Source organism: Anser cygnoides, chromosome 27, assembly GCF_040182565.1.
Source record: "Anser cygnoides isolate HZ-2024a breed goose chromosome 27, Taihu_goose_T2T_genome, whole genome shotgun sequence".
NCBI classification, from domain to species: domain Eukaryota; kingdom Metazoa; phylum Chordata; class Aves; order Anseriformes; family Anatidae; genus Anser; species Anser cygnoides.
In genome coordinates, this window is record NC_089899.1 from 5,742,338 (window position 1) to 5,760,230 (window position 17,893).

General features: G+C 49.8%; 1 protein-coding gene and 1 long non-coding RNA gene across 3 annotated transcripts in view; one reads left to right on the forward strand and one right to left on the reverse strand.

The window, feature by feature from the left end:
* The first annotated feature begins 763 nt into the window (after positions 1-763).
* LOC125180986 (uncharacterized) lies at positions 764-4,807 on the forward strand. Its single transcript, XR_007160002.2, has 3 exons — positions 764-2,452; positions 2,734-2,774; positions 4,318-4,807. It is a non-coding gene; the product is annotated as an uncharacterized lncRNA (long non-coding RNA).
* ZAP70 (zeta chain of T cell receptor associated protein kinase 70) overlaps positions 3,635-17,893 on the reverse strand; it is a 30,546-nt gene continuing 16,287 nt past the window's right edge. The window contains exons 1-13 of one of the 2 annotated variants that reach the window (XM_048054094.2): positions 15,857-15,997; positions 14,532-14,988; positions 13,014-13,174; positions 12,239-12,377; positions 10,543-10,621; positions 9,116-9,156; positions 8,137-8,185; positions 7,418-7,592; positions 6,540-6,746; positions 6,069-6,261; positions 5,618-5,758; positions 4,686-4,798; positions 3,635-4,343 (exon numbers count right to left, since the gene is read on the reverse strand). In XM_048054094.2, coding sequence (XP_047910051.1) covers positions 4,220-4,343; positions 4,686-4,798; positions 5,618-5,758; positions 6,069-6,261; positions 6,540-6,746; positions 7,418-7,592; positions 8,137-8,185; positions 9,116-9,156; positions 10,543-10,621; positions 12,239-12,377; positions 13,014-13,174; positions 14,532-14,933 — 1,824 coding nt within the window. In that variant the 5' untranslated portion in view covers positions 14,934-14,988; positions 15,857-15,997 and the 3' untranslated portion in view covers positions 3,635-4,219. Of the gene's footprint in view, positions 4,344-4,685; positions 4,799-5,617; positions 5,759-6,068; positions 6,262-6,539; positions 6,747-7,417; positions 7,593-8,136; positions 8,186-9,115; positions 9,157-10,542; positions 10,622-12,238; positions 12,378-13,013; positions 13,175-14,531; positions 14,989-15,856; positions 15,998-17,893 lie in introns of those variants that run through there. The other variant, XM_048054092.2, reaches the window with a different exon arrangement.

Here is a 17,893-nt window from a genome sequence, read left to right on the forward strand (position 1 = left end):
GGGAGGGTCTGCGAGTTGAGGACAGGGAGGATGGGAACTAAGCAGACCTCAGATCAAGAGTCAGATTTCTTGGTGCCCGCAAGTCCTCCAGGCTTTGTGAAGCAGGCCCTGAAACTGCTGTCCCAGCAGAGCAGCAGCTTCAAAGAGGCCTTGTGAGCAGCAGTGGAAATGCCAGCCACCGCAGCCTGATCTGCCTGCAGAAATCGAACAGCACAACATCTTACACTGACCAAAGCCGGTCGCGTAAGGCCACTAAAAGCTGCCCAGAGAATTAGCTGCCAAAACCACCTGTCACTGCTTGTGCTGTTTTCTGGCAGAGGGATGAAAATAGCCTCTGTTCATGACATGGAGAGTGCCTGATACCCCCTACACTGCCTGGCTCTGTGATGCTGCTTCCTTTGGCCAGGCAGGCAGGGTCCCACTGCCTATCCGCACACCGCAGGCGTGCTCCTGTCCTGCGTGGGATCGCATGAAGCCAGAAGACGAGCAACGCTGTATTTCCTACCGCTCCCCAACAGCCTCTCAGGCAGCACCAGCACCTCGCTTGTTTTCTAAGATTCCTCTTACTGATCAAAAAAACACCCATGAAGATGTGTTTACAGATTGCTCTGCCAGCAGTCTGTCTGACTTCTATCTGACAGGCAAAACCAAGTTAACGTCAAAAAATTAGACACAAAACAAAAAAAATACCCTTTGACTCAGTCCAGGTCTTACCTGTCCTACCAGATTCCTTGATAGCAAAATAAGTAATTTCCTCCTGCTGTAAAAATATAGTTTCTTTTCCTCGGGACTTGGACATGTTGTTAATACCTAGAACAGAATGCCAGCCCCATCACTTGCATTCCTCTTGTCAGTGAAGAACATAATTTTCATTTAGGTTTGCATTTTTCAGTGCTTTGCACATCCCTTTTTCTTCATGTGCAACAGGTTAGCTACTTCTGTTCTACTTTATGTGATGGCACTCTGTGCTGGGGATTGTTCAGCGTCTCTGAACCAAGAAGGCCTTTGATCATAAAAAGAAGGCATCATCTGGAGATGAAAGTGTGAAAACAGACAAGGTGGATGGGAGCTTTCCTTACGGGCCCCTGTGCAAACAGTGGCAAGACATATCCTTCCCTTGTTTCACTTGCCTCTGCTGTAACTAGAAACAAACTGATTTCCTACCAGGGAGGGAAGGAAGAGGAGAGTGTAGGAGCAGTCATTCACCTGACTTTTAGTGAGAAATCCATCATTTCGAGATGTATTTTACCAGGGCAGAACAAAAGCATTCTGTAACTTCATGGCTGACAGACATTTTGGAACAAGGAGGGTGATGAGGGTGAATAGGCCTGTGCCCTTGCAGTGTCGCCAAATTGCCAACAGCCGGAGCCATCCAGCAGGGCTGAGATCTTGCAAAAACAAACAGCAATTTCCCCCAAACCGGATCAAATCCGAGTGCTGTGGTCATGCAGCTCAGCAAGGGCAGCATGGAGGCAACTGCCATGGTGCTCTTCCCAGGGCTGCTCCCCTCTCTGTGCACAGTGCTTCTGGTTCAGCCATTTGTGCTATACAGAAATGCCTGCAGCTGCTTTGTGCGGGCAGCAGAAGGGCCAGAAAGCGGCCAAACCCAAAGCATTTCACTGCTGGCCAGGCTCACAGCAGAGGGGACAGCCCCAGGCAATGCTGAGCTGTGCCCTGAGCAGCCACACAGACAGCACTTCCTGGGGAGAGAAGGGAAAGAACCCTGGCTTCGAAAATATACTTTGCCTTGGTTCAGTAAATTACTGAGGGGTGAGACAGAAAGGTCGATGAGCACACAGCTGTGTTAGTCATGTAGCTGCTATGCTACTGAACAAAATGAAAATGCCTACGTAGCTGAAAGAGATAGAAAGGTGAGTGTGCGCTTGTGATATCATGGTGCAATTGATAAATAGGCATGTACTGGTGATAAGATAGGCTTGCTGGTGATAAGATAGGTTGGAATGTGATAGATCTGCATTGGCGATATGGTAGATTGTTACATAGTGTTGATCAGACGGGACTACTGATAGTTTATCATGTCCCCTGTTATCACTGCGGGTGTTAATGTTCAGCTTTTCCCTTGCAAGATGGAGAATGTGCAAGTTAGAAGAGCTTTAACATTTATGTAAAACCAAGGGAAATAAGGGGGACTGAGAGAAGGAGTAAAGGAGTGGTGATCAAGAAAAGAGGATTTGAGGGAATTAATAGAACAGAATTGACCACAGAGCACTGAACTCATTCTGTGCTAACTGTAGCCTCTGTCTTTATCTTATCAGTGACTCAGCTCTTGCTCAAACACCCAGTGCCTCTGAGATTCGTCAGTGAACTGCCTGGAAGGTCCTGCAGAGTGTTTCAATATTTGGACCTGCCTGCAGCGGGCGAGGAGAGAGGACAGAGCTGGATGTATCCGTGCTGTGGGTGGGGAAGAAGAGCGACTGTCCCGGGCTGCAGGGTGAGTGAGCTGTGGGACCTGGATCCTACTGAGCCCGCCGGCACTTGTGGTGCCCAGGAGGGAGGCAGTGCCTGAAGTCACAGCAGATTCCCCCAGGGACTGTCAGACCCTGTGCAGGCCAAAAGGACGAGTCACAGAGAGAGCTGTCACAGAGTCCTCTGACCACAGGTCCTGCTCGTCTCACTCCCTTTTTCCCCCACAGCAAGTCCTGACACTTTGCGATGCTCTTGGAACAGACAGAGCACACCCACAGCACATCAAACCTTCTTTTTTTTTTCCAGCAAACAGCCACTTTCTCTGGGAGGAAAACATGACATAGGAGGTAATTTCTTTCCTATCTCTGCCACTAACTCACTGTGCAAACATGACCAAGACCAAGCCACTTTCTTTTCTGATGCCTCTATTTTCCCCTCTGTTGGTAAAGATAAGTTGTCCAGAGTTCTCAAGCATACAGGGCAAGCTAATGGGCTTGAGAGAGAAAATGCCGTGATGTGTAAATAGCTGCTGTCACTGGAGGCTGTAGCCTAGACAAGGAGAGGGGAACGCTTAATTTTATTTTTCATCAGACCTACGTTCTCTGATGGCTTAAGCAGGCTATATGGAGAGGGTGATTTAGGCCCCATACCTGAATGCTCCCCAGAACAGTTGCGTTCAGAACAAACCCACCTCCCATTAAGGTTTAGATCAGGGCTGTGCCCTGGCCAGGGCTGTAGCTGTTTATTTTACCTCCTGGACAAGGTACACTTGTGAGATACTGTGTGGCTTTCTGATAGCAGAAGATGGTGAGAGATAAGCTTTTCTCTTCACTGTATCTCAAGGCTCTGATCTTCTGTTTCCTCCACCTCCCCAGCCTTCACAACCCCTCTCTGCTCTTTGCAACTCTGCAGACCACAGTCCCCCCAGTGTGGGTAATCCACTGCACCCAGGGCAGAGGCAGACCAGTGCAAGTCTCGATAGATGGATAGATTTCCACAGTGGACTCAACTGAGCGCTGTAGTGCCATCAACTGCAAGAAAGCAGCTCTGCAGTGAAGCCAGAGGTGACCGGGTTGGTGTCTCTGCAGGGTTATGGAGAGCATCAGTGAGGGAAACCATGGCTTACTGGAGGGGAACTACGATTATTTTCTTTTCAGTGTGAATTAGTTGCAAACATTTAAGGCAGTTTAATAGTCTGAGACATAAGGATGCTAAACATATAGAATAGTTTATTTATAGGGTGCCCGATTTTCAGGTTTGAGAAGCAAACTGCTCATTTCAGTAGCACAGAGGGACCAGTCAGGATCCAGGAGATGAGAAATAGGTCCTGGGGGTTTAGTTGTAGGAGGAGCCTTAACCAGCTTGGAGGGTTGTGGCAGTGCAGGGGGGACGTACACCGTGCCCTGCGGTGTACATTTTTTTCTGGGGGACTGGGAGAAATCTGGATCTCCTAGAGCTAATGCAGTTCATCCCTAGTAAGCCAGGTAGGCGTTAAACCCTTGAGGTCCTGGGATACTTTTTTGGAGGTGGGTTGGAAGGAACCACAATACTGTCCTGTACTGTCCTGTGATGGTCAGGCTGGAAATGTACATCATGGCTGGCTGTTTGGAGACACGAGGTGTAGCTGACTGCCCTTGTCTGCTGACAGCATTGCCTCCCAGGATCTTAGTTCTAGAGCTGCTCGAGAAACAAAACCGTTGTTTAAAAGGTTAAAGCAGAAGTTTGCAAAGAGCCTTTCCAGGTCCTGTGCAGGAAGTCCAGGGCATGTGTGTTGAGGGGCAGAGAGGGAAACTCAAGGAAGAGCTGCTTGTGGTTTGTCCTCTGTCTCTGGACCATTTTCTGTCTTGGTAGCAATACTGTAGTAGTAGGCACGGATTGTGTTTTCCACAGAAATAAATCCTGGACGCTCTTCCCATCTGCAAGGGCAGAAAGGAAAAATAAGAGTTGGCAGAAAGGACAACAGTGGACTGACCCAATGGAGAAGATACCAGGCACAGAAGAACCTGGGAGAGAACAGCAGCCTAGCAGTACCAGGCTGTACCAGCAAAGGAGCTGCAACTTTTCTGGGATGGAGAGGGGCAAATGCAGAGAAGCTCTGACATCTTACTGGCAAATGGAAAGGAATGATAATAAAGAATTATGTGTATTATTCATCATGGTCTGGGGAATGAGACACCATTCATTTTGTATTGTCCCCATCCAGACAGTGTGTGCTGCCCTGACGGACCAGCACAGAAAAGAGCAAGAGAAATCCTTACCTGTAGGTCCAGCATTGCTGCATGAGGGTGTACATCTCTGCTGGACAGTCCGTGGGGCAGTCCATGCGCTTCCCTTGCTCTATGAAGCTAATAACCTCCGGGCCTTTCATTTTCTAGGAGAAGATCAAGTGGGAAAATGTTTTCACAGAATCACAGAATTGTAGGTGTTGGAAGGGACCTCAAGAGATCATCGGGTCCAACCCCCCTGCCAAAGCAGGTTCCCTAGAACAGGTTGCCCAGGTAGGCGTCCAGATGGGCCTTGAATATCTCCAGAGGAGACTCCACAACCTCCCTGGGCAGCCTGTCCCAGTGCTCCGTCACCCTCACCGTGAACAAGTCCTTTCTCATATTGGTGGGAACTTCCTGTGATCCATTTTGTGGCCATTGCCCCTTGTCCTTTCCCCACAAACCACTGAAAATGTTTTAATGGTTTTGGATCTGGAAACAGGGTCAGCAGAGGCAGTTTAGAGCTGGGCCTGGGGTAGTGCTTTGGGTCCATGCACAGCCCACCCCATACACCCATAGTGTCTGTTTTCAGCCCCTGCACCCAGCAGTGGTGTCTCACATTGCCTCACAGCCCAGGGCCCCATCCCAAGCCTGTGCAGAGCAGTGGCTGAGCAACTGACTTTTCAGCTCTGCAAGTGGGTGGAAAGATCAAAGAGAAGGTCTGCTTTAATTCAAATCCAAATGAATTTGTTTTGTTTTCAGTTTCCTTTCCCTTAAATGAACACAAAGCTGCTGGATCCAAGCAATCCAATCTGTGCCTTCCATGAAGTGGAAGTGAGCCTGTTGTGTTGCCCCCTGCCTAAGAGAAGTAAAAGCACCCACTCGAGGGAATGGAAATCGAAGTTTCAGTGTGTGTCAGTCAACCAGTTTTAGAGTGGGAGCCCAGATTGTGACTTTGATCCATGGTAGGCCCAACTTTGCCTCACCTTGTACGGTTTCTGCCCATAGCTGAAGGCCTCCCACATGGTCACGCCATAGCTCCATACATCACTCTTGCTGGAGAACTTGTGATAGAGGATGCACTCTGGGGCATACCATTTCAAGGGCCACTTTCCTGCTGTCCTGGCCTGTAGCAAAGCAAAGAGGAACATTTGAGAGAGAGCCTGCTCTGAGCTGAACCTGAATTCTGTTTTTCTAAATGTTTCTGTCAAATGCGATCCCACACCGCTGAAAAAATACCGTCTGCATTTCTTCCTTCCCTCCTGGAGCTTTGCAAAGACTCTTTTAATGTCACAGCAGTGAGGCTGGACAGAATGTGATGTGGTTGTGCAGCAGGGCTCCTGGGAAGAGCTCAGAGCCCCTATCTCTGGGAGTCTTAGCCCCCAGCCTGGAGGCCTCCTGCTAGCTATCTGGATCCTTTGCTGTGCTCACACTTACCTTGTAGTAGCTGTCATCAGCGCCAAGCGCCTTGGAGAGTCCAAAGTCACTGATCTTGGCATAATGCTGGTTGACCAGCAGGACATTTCTGGCTGCCAGGTCCCTGTGGACAAAGTTTTTTTCCTCCAAGTACTTCATCCCCATGGATACTTGATGCATCAGCTCCACAATATTGCTGACTGTAATCTCATCTCTGGGGAGGATGGAAGGACAATGCAGTAATAAAACTGTTGGACAGCAAGGATCTGTCATTACTCTGTACACCACAGTCCCCTCTAAGCTCTCTAGCTGCAGCGGAGAATGAGCATGGACATCTCTGTTCCAGAAGCATCAGTCCCTATGACTTACATGAAAAGGAATCTCTTTCTGCTATTAGCAGCCTCCCTCCACCTACAAAGCCAGGCTTCCCTGGCAGCAGTGAGTTGGATGAGAAATGCAGAGAATCTCAGCCACATTTTATTCAGTACTCACTTCTTGGAAGACAAGAACTTGTTGAGTGGTCCTCCAGAAGCCATCTCCATCACAAGCATCAGGGACTCTGCCTCGCAGACCCCAATCATGCGGACAATGTACGGGTTGTCCAGTTGATGCATGATCTGGGCTTCCGTCATCATTTCATCCCTCACTGTTTTCTCATTGTTGCTCTTCAGCACCTTGATGGCCACATCAATCTGCTTCCTGCACAGGACACAAGAGGAACAAATATGGATGAATTAAACAGCAGCTGGATTCATGTATCAGCCAGGAATGGAAACTACTCCACATGTGATAATGTTTGGTATCTCAAATGCAGCCTCCATAGCCTGTTTTTGTGGAGCCCTGTACGACATTGTTATCCCAGGCCTGTTAGAAGGCCAAAGAGAAAAGGATCACCTCACCCTTGTAAGTGTAGGGTAGTGATTGCCATCTGTAGATCTGAAGGCTCCTCACACACTGAGATGTGCATAATCATCGCCATTTTTCAAGGAGAATCTCAGGCACAAAGTGAGCAAAGGCCATCTTTATGGACACGCAGAGAACCAGAGGTAGAGCCAAGGATTGCACATCTACTCAGTTTCACTCCTTTACTCTGATGTGGACCAAGATGACCTCAGGAGCATGGACATGCTCCTCTGAGCCTGGCAAATGCCTCCAGAAGTGGCAGCCTTATGCATGGGAGCATAAAATGCAGCTTATACTCTCGGGACACTGGCAAAGTCCCAGAAAAGCTACTATTGACCTTCCAGAGCCTCTCTTATACCTCCACCCCATTATCACTCTAGAGTCCATCTAGCTAGAAACAGGATGGCTGGGGACATCTCTGAGCACCCCCTTCCCTCTTCCTCGGCATCCTTCAGGGCAGCACTCACTTTCTCATTTTGTAGACTCCTTTCTTGACGCAGCCAAAGTTTCCTGCCCCCAGTTCCACTTCATCAATCATCAGGTGGTCCCTCTTCAGGAAGAGTTTCTTATCCTTCAGTTCCTCAGGGTCACTGTACGGGCTCTCATAGACACTGGTGTCCATGGGTAGCAAGCGTGACTTTCCTGCATATTCACGTGAGATAAACTTGTTTATAGCTCTAAGTGATGTACCCTTCCTTGCCCCTCCCTCATTGATCGAGAATGTTTTCTCTACCATCCTGGCATATTCTCCTTCAAGCTCCATCATTTAAGCCTTCCCCTGGGCATCTCCCATCCTCTCACAGCCCATGGCCTCTCTGAGTTACACTGTCAGACCCAGGATGGAGAGAAGAGTTTGAGCACTCCCACACCACAGGTCCCAGCAGGTCCCAGCCACGTGCTTGGCTTCCCCCCAGTGAAATGTAACTGAATGCACCGAGTATTTAGTAGGCAGTACAGAAGATGGGGAATAGGACAGGGCTTGATTTACTGGTACAGGGTGCGGACAAACACTTTTGCAATATTCTTGGCTCAGGGCCCGGTAATGAGTGGGTGCCTTTGTAGAAAGGCAGCTTTGCAGCACAGCTCTGACCAGAAGGTGATAGAGATGGCAACCCCCCTGGCTCCTGTGGCACCCCCAGGTCCTGTCTCCTCCCATCACAAGGAGAAGGCTTTCAGAGGTGCTCACCTACAGGCTCTGGCGTGTATCCATCTGCATTGAGAGCCCCAAGGTGTCTCTGGAAAAGAAACAGGGTGAAGTGCCGAGGGGGCTGTGTGTCCCTCAGCCGCAGGGAGCATGCACGCAGGGCTGCGTTTTGCTTTGTACCTCCTCTGTTTCCCCCATCCTGAAGTTATAGGTCTCCTGCAGCAGTGGGGGTCATCCCAGGCCAAGCCTCTGTAGCTCTGTAGCTCAGAGTCAGCGAGTAAAGGGAAGCCCAGAAGCAACTCAGCTTGCAGCCAGCTCACCTGCCTGGCTGGCTGTGCCAAAAAGTGACCTCCACGAGCACCCATGGATGCTGCAGCCACTGTTCCAAAAGCAGACAGGGACAAAGCTGTGACTGCTGTATGAAACACACTTGTCCAGCACAGCTTTGAACTCCAGTGCTGCTTGGAGCCAAGTCACCATGGGAGCCCACCGCAGATTGTGAAAGCTCTCTGAGAAGATGGGTAAATTCTCAGACCTTTATTTGGGCCCAGCTGGGCTCTGGGATGGGCTGCTCTCATAGCCCAGACTTGCTGGTTTCAACACAGCTGAGCACTCGCAGTGGTGACTGAGCGCAGACATACCCTGAGGCCAGGGACGCAGAAGGAGCACAAAGACCTGGCCAGTGGCCAGAGGCCGGCAGCAAGGCTGGGCGTTCCCAGAATCCGACCATGTCTTCCCTGCTCCTGCCTGGCAAGGAGGGCAGCAGGGAGAGGGCTCCCCGAGGACATCCCCACATGTTGCAAGGAGCACAGTGTGAATGGAAACCATTTTCAGCTCTAATGGTAGCTGTGCCCAGCTATTCCTTGTCCCCATCCAAGCTGGAAAGAGGACAACATTGCAGCTGGCCTTAATATATTCCAGTTGTGTTATTGCCTTTTAGAAAAGAGCAGTTTGATCAGCGAGCTTGAAATGCAATTAAGCCCCTGAGGTACCAATAAAACAGACCCTTCCCAAAACTTACGCTCACAGAGGGGTGGGTTGGTGGAACTGGTGCTGCAGAGGCTGTGAATCAAGAGAGAAACTGTTATTTGGAGTCTGTGTGTGCCCCAAGCAGAATCAGAGCATCAGTCCTTGAAGGACTGTGGGGTCCGATCCCTCCCACGCAAAGGCCCCTTTCCACTGTTAGCCATAAAGGGTGTGGAAGTATGCCTGGGTAAGGGGGCTGTTCCCAGGCCTGCCCTCATGAGACCTCAGGGGTCCCACAGGCAGGCTCTGAAGTGACGTTTGTGACACTTGGGCCAGGAGAAGTGACCCACAGTTTTGAGTGTTCAGCTCAAGAGACCCACCAGGAGCCAGGCTTCAGGTCATGTTGTTTTCTTGTGCCTAAAAAGCAAGTCATTTTTCAGAAGCCATGCATTTGGCACCCAAAGCCCCTAATTTTTGCATCTGGGGCGTAACAACCCCAAGCAGTGCTACAGGCTGGGAGATGAGTGGTTGGAAAGCTGCCTGGCAGAGAAGGACCTGGGAGTACTGGTTGATAGGCAGCTGAATATGAGCCAGCAGTGTGCTCAGGTGGCCAAGAAGGCCAACAGCATCCTGGCTTGTATAAGAAGCAGTGTGGCCAGCAGGTCTAGGGAAGTGATTGTGCCCCTGTACTCGGCTCTGGTGAGGCCGCACCTCGAGTACTGTGTTCAGTTTTGGGCCCCTCGCTACAGGAAGGACATGGACGTGCTCGAGCGAGTCCAGAGAAGGGCGACCAAGCTGGTGAGGGGTCTGGAGAACAAGTCTTACGAGGAGTGGCTGAGGGAGCTGGGATTGTTCAGCCTGGAGAAGAGGAGGCTCAGGGGAGACCTCATCGCTCTCTATAGGTACCTTAAAGGAGGCTGTAGAGAGGTGGGGGTTGGTCTATTCTCCCACGTGCCTGGTGACAGGACGAGGGGGAATGGGCTAAAGTTGCGCCAGGGGAGGTTTAGGTTGGATGTTAGGAAGAACTTCTTTACCAAAAGGGTTGTTAGGCATTGGAATGGACTGCCCAGGGAGGTGGTTGAGTCGCCATCCCTGGAGGTCTTTAAAAGACGTTTAGATGTAGCCCTTAGTGATATGGTTCAGTGTGGGACTTGTTAGTGTTAGGACAGAGGTTGGACTAGATGATCTTGGAGGTCTCTTCCAACCTAGACGATTCTGTGATTCTGTGATTTGTCTGGAGCACAGATTCCCCTGTCTGTTGCTGTGTTTGGGCCACCCTTGGCCAAGCCAGGAGTGTGGCCGCTTTCAGCAGACAGCACGAAGTGGCCTTGCCCAGCCTGCCACAGGAGCTGAGATTGCACTGTTCCCTCACCATCAGAGCCTGAGCAAGGGGGGTCAGACATGGTAAAGGACACTTGTGATGGCACTGCTCGAAGTGGCCTCAACCGGGGCCAGGGATGGCACTCACAGACATCAGCTCACCTGGCATGCTGGGGTTGGGGCAGCTTTCCCTCAGGGCGAAAATTAGACCATCCGGTTTGAGTTTCAAATACTCCACCAGCTGAGAAAGGAATCAGAGGAAAAAGAGATTAATGCAAGCAGAAAATCATCTTTTCTTTTGCAGACAGCATGTGTGGCTTATGGTAATGATTTCTCTCAGATTTATGGCAGAGAGGGACCTGATTCTTTCTTTCTCTCCTCTCCTAACTATGCACTCAGGGATCTCGTAGAGCCAGCATTTGCATAGCTGGGTATCTGCCAGAGCTGGGAAGAATTTGGGAAGTTAGATAAACACCAAAGAAAGACAAAGGGAAAATCTCTAGCAGTACAGCTGGGTAGGGCATTTTCAGTGTAATGTCATTGTTGCCACAGCCGGAAAGGTTTTTAAGAAGTGTTTTGTTTGATAAAGCCTGAGAGAAACCTTTGGCTTTTCTGGAGGAACCCCAGCGCTAGCCCTCTGGATCCTGGGCAGTTTTTCCCTGCAGTTCAAGCACTGCAGGGATTGACACTGGCTGGAGTTGACCACCCGAGCCCCTGGCCACCGGACCACAGGGCGGACTAGGCTTTCTCTTCCCCTCCCATGTGGCTCAGATTTCATCTGAAATTGGGAGCCTGGCGCAGTTCCGTTTCCATTAAAATGCCCCAAAGTCTTTGTTTTCATTCAAATTCAGAGTGAAGACAGTCTAGGGAATTTGAAAAATTCAGCAAAACAGTTACCATCCCCAGACAGCTTTGCCCAGGAGGAAGCAGCCCAGGAGGAAGCAGCGGTGTTCCTGCCCTGGGGCAGCTCCGAAGGGCCGTGGTGCACACCCAGGCCCAGCCAGGCTCTGGGGGCACGCAGTTCCCAGCAGTGCTAGGGCTCTGTGCTAGTCGTGGGCTTCAAGCCCTCATCACATCCCCTAAAAACCCTGTCCCCTCCTTGTGAGGACTTCTGGGGCACTGCAGCACCTGAACATATTCTGCAGCTCCTTCGGGGTGATAGGATTTGTCTCCTGGTACATGGACACACGTCTCCTGGTCTCATGGTACATCTTTGGTCATGTCAAGGTTTTGGCAGTTGGCTCAACACTTCTGCCCTCCCCCCCCCTCCCCCCCGCTCTTTGCATATTAGTCAGCCACTTGGAAAATAAAGTTGCAGTCAGTGCCCAAAGGTTTGCCGGGCCAGGAGGGGGGATGCACAGGAGACACAGCCTGGTATGAGCAATTTCATCAGGGCTTGCTGCAGGCAGAGGTCCCAGGCACATGATGTGGCTGAATGTGCGATGTTTGCTGACGGGGTGCAAACATAATTAATATGACCATCTGTCAGTATCCTGCCTTGAAGCTAGAAGTGAAAAGCACTGATCCTCTTGTTTCTTTGGAGAGGCACCAGGCTGGTGTTAGGCATGGTAACGCCAGTGCTACTTCAGAGCTGCTGTGATAACCCAGCCCTAGCTGTACATAGCTAGGAGTGCACGATGGTGCACAGAAATGAATGTAATGAGGTGAGCTGATAGACAGGCAGACCCAGGGGACATAAGGGTTTTCTGGAAGGGGCTACAACCACCCACATATGGTCTTAAAGTCTTTAAAGCTCCAGGTGGCCTTTCCTTTCTCCCAAAGCATGGGCAGCAACAACAAGGGAGAAGTGCCTTCGCTTTATTAGGACAGCAGCAGTCACTGTCCCACAGTACGGTACCTGCCAGAGCGTGTCGAACTTGGTCCCCTCGGGGATGGAGTACTTGCCGGACTTGTCCTGGTCTATCCGATAGTGATACACTGTTTTGCCGTAGACAAGGGAGAGAGCGTAGGAGCCATTTTCCTTTTTTTCTCTCAGCCTGGTCGGAAGGAGAACTATTGAAAGCAACTCCAGGTTTTGCCCTGCAAATTACCATGGCTGTGGTGGTGGTGGGTTGCAGGGTGGGCACTTGATAAGGAGTCCCTGCACCCCCCTCTTAGAATTGCCACCTTCCCTCTGCAGAGGCTGAGGAGAGATCCTTCACCTTCTGTCTCTTGCCCCTCTTCTCCACCCTCTCCAGCTAATTCTTTCTTTCTTCAACTCATTCAGGAGATAATTAAATTAAGGGCCATCTCACTTCTGCAGAGATGCATGTGTTTTTCTAGCACAGCAAGTGCTTTCTTTTATATTTTATTGGCCATACAGTGCCTCCATTTCAGCGTTGAATGCCTCCGTCTATTGAACTCTGTATCTGATATCACCCTGTGCATTAGGAAGCGTGCTTCATACAGACATCTAAACATGAGAAATGAATAAAGCTTATGACTGGCTTTTCATGAGGGCCAGATACTGCTTCATAACTGACAGGTATGGGGTGTCAGACCCCACAGATCTGTAAACTCAGTCTGACCATGCCCAGCTAAACCTCCTCTCAGGAAGTGCCACATGAAACAAATAACTAGAGGGTAAGTGGGGAAATGCTAAAAGGACCATCTGTCAGGGTTTGCACACTCACAGGAACTTCCCATCAGGTTGTGCCCCAGAGTAGAGCCTCCGTTCAGCTTCATCCCGGCTGATGTTGCCGTGGTACCAGGGCATCCTCTCATGGGCCGTGGTGGCAATGAGCTTCTCCACCTGTGGAGCCTGGCTTATGATGGCCTGTTCAAGTGCATCCCCCTGGAAGAGAGTGAGAAATGAGACCTCCTGCTGCACTGCTGTGTTGCTGCGTGGCTTCAGCATGGCTTAGTTTGCACCCCCTTGGACAGCTGAGGCACGAAACTTGGACAGTCTTGCAACTGGAGTGCCTGTGACATTAATTGTGCCTGTAGCACTAGTGGGTTGGATTCTGTTCTGCTGCAGAATTACTCGCAGAATTACTCAAGATGAGATACTTGCTTATCTAAATTGCTCCCAGCCCTCAAATCCATCTGAAGTCCATTGATTTGCTGGTGAGGGAAGAGAGAAGCTATTGTGTTCACATGGGGGATTTTGACATCAGGCTCGCAGGGTGCCTTCCTGCTTGGCATTCCTGGAAGAGCAGGACCACTTTCTGGTGCCTCTGCCTTCTTGGCTGCCTGCTGTCCCCAGGCACTACAGCTTATCAAAAGCAGTGCAATCTGGAAATCATGTGGGATACCACAGATGAATTTTACTGGCCCTACACTTTTTATAAACAAATGCAGGTTTTCATTTGCCAGTAGGTGGCAATGTCCTTTGTGTTATCTGCCAGGGTGTACGGTTCAGCTTCACGGAGAAACCATACAGAAGACCTCATTCTGTCAGGCACCTCTGGTCTAAAATAGACCACATTTAGAGACTTTTCATAGAAAGACTTCCTAGGGAGAATGCCTGAGCTATCTCACTTGGAAGGGATTGAGTAGGCACTATTGTGCTGACAGCAGATAAAGGAAAATTAATTATGTAGCTGCCAGTGTGACCATTTAGAGAGTTTTGCTTGGTCTCTCTCAATTATATATATTTCTGTGTACAACCAACTACAGAAGCTATTTTTAAATTTAAATAATAGACTAGATGCAGTACCCAGTACCTTAGTCTCATAGGCAAAATCTCCAATGACTTTAAAGAGCAAGGAAAACCTGAGCAACACTTTGAATCTGGTTTCATCACAGCTTCAACACAGCATTACGGAGGCACAGACACTTCATGTGCAGAGCGTTGGTCTAACTGCAGCGAGTGTTCCGTGTGCTGCAGGGGAGCAAATGGCGCATGGCGAAATGCTTGCGAAGTGGGTGGTGAACCCCAACGCCCTGCAGAGCAGGTGCAATAGCACTGTTCAGAGAAATAGCCTGAAGGTTCGGGATGATGTTTAGACACGTTTCTGAAGAAGCAACTGAAAAAGTGAGAGTTAAGTCTGGTTTTAGTGCCTGCTGCCTCTGAGAAGAAGGACCTTGCTTCACCATGATGTGATATAAGAAGGGGAAGACAGCAATAGAGGTCAGGGTGGCAAGCGGCGGTAAGCCCCCAGGGAACACCCCTTGCACAGTCCCACACTGCCTTTGGCAATGTCCAGTACCTCTAGTCTCCACGTCTGCCGGACGTACTCGCGCACCATATTGTCCCTCATGCTGTCGAAGACACCAGGCTGGGGCTCCACGCCACTCGGGCGGTTGCAGGGCTTGCGGAGGGTGCAGCAGAGCCCATCGGCATCCTTGGAGTAAAACTCGCAGAGCTCCTCTGGCCCACAGTGCGCTTTGCCCCCCGCAATAGCGTAGGTACCGTTCATCTGGCGCTCGATGGCGTAATGATAAAACTGCAGGTTGCATACCATGGAGAGGACGTACCCCCCCAGACTGCGCAGGCATTGCCGCAGCAGGAACAGCCCATCCGACATGCCTGCCAGCTTGAGGTACTCCTCCGCCTCCGACCTGGCAATGCTGCCATAGTAAAAGGGCAGGTGAGCAGCAGCATCCGGCATTGCTGCGCACTTACTGGGATTGCTTGGGGCAGCTCACACGCAGCTCGTACTTGATCTGGAAGAGAGAACCAAAATTCTTCACTGACTGAATTTTTGCAAACAGGTTTAATTGGAATTCAAGCCTGTTTATCTAGGGGTTGATCAGCCCGCAGAGGACAGTCTGTAGGGGCATCTCAGACATCACATGGAGAGTAGCAACGGGTGCATTCATATCTCTGGCCAGAGAATCCCACACAGCAATTTGCCTATCCTGCTAGAACAGGTAAGCAGAAATACACCCAATCTTGATCTATTGCAAGTAATAGAGAATGCACCAAATTCTACAGTGATTGTTCTGGTCATGGATTACCTTCACTATTAAAAATGTGCTTCTTAAATCCATTCCAAAGTTTTTAGTTTTGACTTCCTACTATTTTCTCTCTAGTCTTGTTCACAATAAAAGGAAATTCTTTTTCCTCCCTGAATAAATTAGTTTTGCTGTGAGGGTCTATTAGGCCAAAATCTTACATGAATTAAGATTAAAACATGAGAGCAACATTAATTGTCTAAAGAACATCTAGATATACGGTTGCACCAAACACAGCAAAAGGAGGCAAGTATAAGCCGAGTGCTTCTAGGCAGACATTAACCATTGGTTGACAGGAGCAAGGAGAAACCTTCCTCTAATTGTCTCTTGATAAATTGTATGGATTTTTTTTCCTACAATATCTGACTGGCTGGTTTCTGAATTTGGCCAACACTCCGATCCCAGCTGGCAGTTCCTATTTCTACTTCTTACACATGTTCCTGAGAAAGCCAGAGCTCAGACATGGCCAGCCGTCATTGCAAAGTTAGTTTAATCCCGCTGTCTCTGTCAAGCTGAAATGTGCAAGCATTACTGGAGTTCCCCTCTCAGAACAACCTAAAACCAGAAAAAAACCTACCGCCGTGTTGCTGCAGCGCCGGTTCTTGGTGGGAACCCAATGAGAAATGTCACTTTGTTGACTGAGATACTGCAGAGCCCCTCCTGACAGAGAGCTATAGGAGTTCTATCAAAACATCTAAAATCCCACCCACAAATTATAGCCAATTTCCGGTGCTTAGTGGAAACATTACCAGATTTGGAGGGTCTTATTTGTTCCCTGGAGCCTAATCTTCAGTTTTGTCACTGCGTAGATGCTGACCCCAAAAAGAGTTATTGTCTCCCTCCCCATCTCCCAGAAATGCATAACTCATGTTTATAGAAAAGGCAACCCAGCTTTTTGGCTGGATCTCTGCTATTCACCCTGATTCTTCCCAACATCACCCTCATTTCCGAACATGGTGGGACAAGTCACTGCCTGATTGTTTGGTCCCACTGAGCTGCTTCAGAAGCAGCCTCTCAGGCAGTGGCTGGAGCTGTACTTGGCTGGCCATCTGCCTGCCCTGTGCCTACCTAGCAGCACTAGTGAGGGGGCTGCTTCCTGCCAGCCTCTGGCCCTGCTGAGCTATGAAAGGGTTGGCTGGATATGTGCTCTGCGTCAGTAGGAACAGGGTAGGGGTTAGAAGGAAACTGCTGAGGAGAAACCATTCCTCTGCATGCACCCTGCTCTGCTCAGCGTTCAACAGTGAAGACCCCATGGGGAACTGGATTTATGGCAACCAGAGTCTTCTCTACCTATTTGTTGTCTTCATTAAGCCCAGAAGTGGCCTTCTGATGAGAACAGGAAAGGAGAGCAGGCTTGGTGAAGGAGATGTTTTAGCTAAGGCAGGAAACCACAACAGGAAGCCGTCAGCGGCGTTTGCAGCTTGCATGCGGGACGAGTGTAAACCCTGTTAAGCGCAGCACAAGTAAGCCTGAATTGTGAAGCCCCCTTAATCAAATTCAACAAATGAAGCAAAGTGGGGTCTTGGTGGACCTGCCAGTATGAGACAGAAGGCAAAAGGAAATATACTGTAGCTAAAAACCTGAACTGGAGTCAGTGCTTTGAAAGCAAATGGCCTCCGTGGTCATTTGAAATGCTCCAGGCATCAGAGCTGCCCAAATGCCGGGCAGATGCAGCCCCCAGCACTGCTCCTGAGACAGAACAACTGCCAGGGCAGGACCCAGGAGGGTGGGATGTCCCGCATTGGAGGATGTCAGAAGCAAGCACTGCAGCTCTTAGTTTTGACTGCAGAGTCAGGCCCATGAGTCATATTCATGAGTGAAGGAAGAGGAAGCGCTGAGTAGGCAGTGGAAGGTTGATAGCCTTCTTCATGTGCTACTAATTTCCACTGGCTACCAGGGTTAAACAGTGATTAGGTACAAGGATGATGCACCCAAACATGCTGATTCCCTTCTCCGGAAAGTTCAGGAGCAAAACATCACAGAAAATGGAACATGTTTGAAAATCGGTCAGGTGGAAGTGAGACAGCAGAAGCCACTGATCACTACTGAGCTCCCACAAAGTTTCCAGGTGCTTACGCAGGCAGTTCTGTTGCAAACAGACTGTTTTTTTCTCTGCAAGCACAGGGCTGGAGTCCGGAGAGCCTCCATACAAGAGTGAACCCAGGCCTCTGGGTGGGCCTGAACAGCCCTGGCACAACCTTAGCAGACTCAAACCTCACACAGCTTCGTTTTTCTGCAGTGTAAAGCACAGATGAAAATGAGAACCGATTTCATGGATGGCTTTTACAGACAAACTAGTGGCTGGAAGAAGCTGTGAAAGGCTCCCTCAACCACCGTCTTCAAGCAGTAGGACCTGATTTTTCCAGCATCTTCTAAATCTCTGTCCCTTGGGCTGTAGCAACCCAGATGCTGAGCATTCCTGTTGGTTTTGGGTGCTCAGCCCAGGTTAGAAATAGCCCTTGGGGAGAAAGCCCACGAAGGCAGGGCTCCTGCAGTTATGGCCACGTCTGCAAGCTGGCGCTGTGACGTGAGGATGCACCGAAGAAAACAGCGCCCACGTAAAAAGCAGAGTCAGATCTGCACACAGGAAAGTCGTGCAGGAAACTATTGACAT